Below are 2,384 nucleotides of genomic sequence, written 5' to 3'. Positions count from 1 at the left end.
GCGTTTCGTAAACCGAAAGGCATACGTAGGAATTCAAACATTCCGAAAGGTGTAGTAACTGCTGTCTTTGAGATGTCTGCAGGTTCGACTGGGATTTGGTTGTATGCTCGCACCAGGTCGATTTTTGAAAAGATGCGAGCTCCATGCAGCGAGCTCGAAAAGTCCTGAAGAAAAGGCACCGGATAGGCATCACTGATAGTGCTTTTATTCAGTGATCGATAATCGCCGCAAACCCGCCAATCGGTCGATGATTTTTTTGGGACGCAGTGTATCGGCGAGGACCAGTTGCTGCTGGAAACGCGGATGATTCCGAGGTCGAGCATGTGCTGGAATTCCCGCTTGACGGCCTGGAGACGATCAGGTGGTAACCTTCTGGGCCTTGCAGCAACAGGTGGACCGCTGGTTTTGATGTGGTGGGTAACGTCGTGCTTTATCGGCTGGTTATGAAAAACTGGCCGGGCGACATCTGGATAATCATTCAGGATGGAACTGTGACGAGTCGTTGTCGTAAGCATTACAGTTGGGCTGACTGTGTCCATTCGAGCGGCTATACCGCGCACAGTAAGCTTGGTGGTGGTGTCGACAAGTCGTCTGTTCTTTATGTCTACCAGGAGACCGAAATGATGCAGGAAATCGGCTCCTAAGATAGGGGTCGGCAGTTTAGCGACGACGAATACCCACTGAAATGTGCGGCGTAGTCCTATGTTTAATGTTAGGGACTGTTCACCGTAGGTTGGAATGGGTGAATGGTTGACTGCCTGAAGACAGACTGATGTCTCTTTTCTTTTTCCAGAAGTGTTGGAGACTGGGATGATGCTGACTTCCGCACCTGTGTCAACCAGGAAACGCGTGCCTGTTACACGATCGCAAACGAAAAACAGGCGACTGTGTGGGTGCGAACCAGGAACTTCCGTCGCGTTCAATTCCTGGCTGTGCCGTTTCCCGAACTGGGTGAGGAAAACGAGCACGGTACCGTACATTTTTGTGCCCGTGTTCCGAATGTTCGGTGGTACCAACACGTGTCATGTGAGTTGCGGGTAGCACTGGGGCTTCGGGACCGTCTGCCATCTCGTCGAGATCGGCTGGTGCTTCGACGCTGGGGACTAAACTTTAGGGCTTGTATTTGGGCTGTGAGAATTTGTATTTGCGCAGCTTGCTGCGTCATTAACGCACGCAAATCCGAAATCTCGGAAAAACTGGTTTGTGCACGGAAAGGATTGGTACTGGGAGCGGCTGGCGTCACCGTCGATACCGTTGGATATCTGTGCGGTACTTCGGCAGCTAGCTCCGCCAGTTCTTCAAGGGATGTGTTTTCTCTGGTGGACGCGAGAACAACCTGGGTATTGGAGGGCAGACGCTGGAGAAAAAGTTGCTTGAAGATTTTTTCTGGGAGCGTCTCATCTCCGAGAAGCTGTTTCATTCTCCGAAGAAGCTGGGACGGCGTTTTGTCACCCAATTCTTCCGATATCAGAAGCTGGTGAAGTCTTTTTTGTTGGGATTCTGAGGTTCTGTTTATTAACGTGGTTTTAAAAACTTCATCTGAAACAGAACCGGGTGGTGCCATGATAAGGTCGCGTATTACGTTCGTTATTTCTGGTGACAGAGAACTGATAACGTGAGAAAGTCGAGCCGCATCGCTCGATATTCTGTGAGAGGCAAACTGTGCCTCTATATGGTGAAACCACAATGTCGGGTCGTGGGTCCAGAATGGTGGAATTTTTAACGAGATCGCCGCTTGGAATGCCATGTCGATGTTGGCCGCTGGAATTTGTTCCGGGAGATTCATTGTTTTCGTCGGAATTTTCAGTTGCTTCGTTGCTGGTGATGTGCAAACTGTAATTCTTCGACGCGGTTGATGAAGCTGATTCCGGGGAAGGCGCGATTCGTTTTACGGGGTCACCAAATGTAGTGGATGCGTGGATGTATTAATAAATACATAAGTGTTTTGTAATAAATTAAAGATTTATTTTCACTACATCAATTTGTAAGCAATGCTACACATCGCTTGTACAAAATGCATATTCAATAGTGGTTGCAAATAATACATATTAAAGGAATGCATAATACATGATACACATTAAAGCAGAATATGTTTGATGGTGTGTGTGTGTGTGTGTGTAAATCATTCAGGACAGAGTCACCTTTCTGAATATTCTTTCGTCGTCCTCATAAATGCGTGGCGTTCTCTTAAGCGTTGGTTCGGGTTCTCTGCAGATACCTATTTCTCCGTTCTATTTATAACATCTCAAATAGCCAGAAAAATAGATATACCGCAAGAGTGTTATCGCGTACAGTAGGTCGCTGGTCGTCCTGTTAAACTTCGTCTGACCTGCTCGGGTCAGAGGTCGAAGGGAGACGATCCATCATTTTTTGTCAGAACAAAG

The 2,384-nt window shown here is 47.7% G+C and overlaps 1 protein-coding gene across 1 annotated transcript; it reads right to left on the bottom strand.

The window, feature by feature from the left end:
* Positions 1 to 919: 919 nt before the first annotated feature.
* LOC115217956 lies at positions 920 to 1,786 on the bottom strand. Its single transcript, XM_029787674.1, has one exon. It carries the CDS (start codon positions 1,784 to 1,786, stop codon positions 920 to 922), a length of 867 nt encoding a protein of 288 aa, XP_029643534.1.
* Positions 1,787 to 2,384: the final 598 nt, after the last annotated feature.

Source organism: Octopus sinensis, linkage group LG12 (assembly GCF_006345805.1).
Source record: "Octopus sinensis linkage group LG12, ASM634580v1, whole genome shotgun sequence".
Lineage (NCBI taxonomy): Eukaryota > Metazoa > Mollusca > Cephalopoda > Octopoda > Octopodidae > Octopus > Octopus sinensis.
This window is presented reverse-complemented; position numbering and strand designations above follow the sequence as displayed.

Excerpts from the sequence above, each read along its gene's own strand:
- LOC115217956 (XM_029787674.1), bottom strand. The coding sequence starts at position 1,786 with ATGAATCTCCCGGAACAAATTCCAGCGGCCAACATCGACATGGCATTC.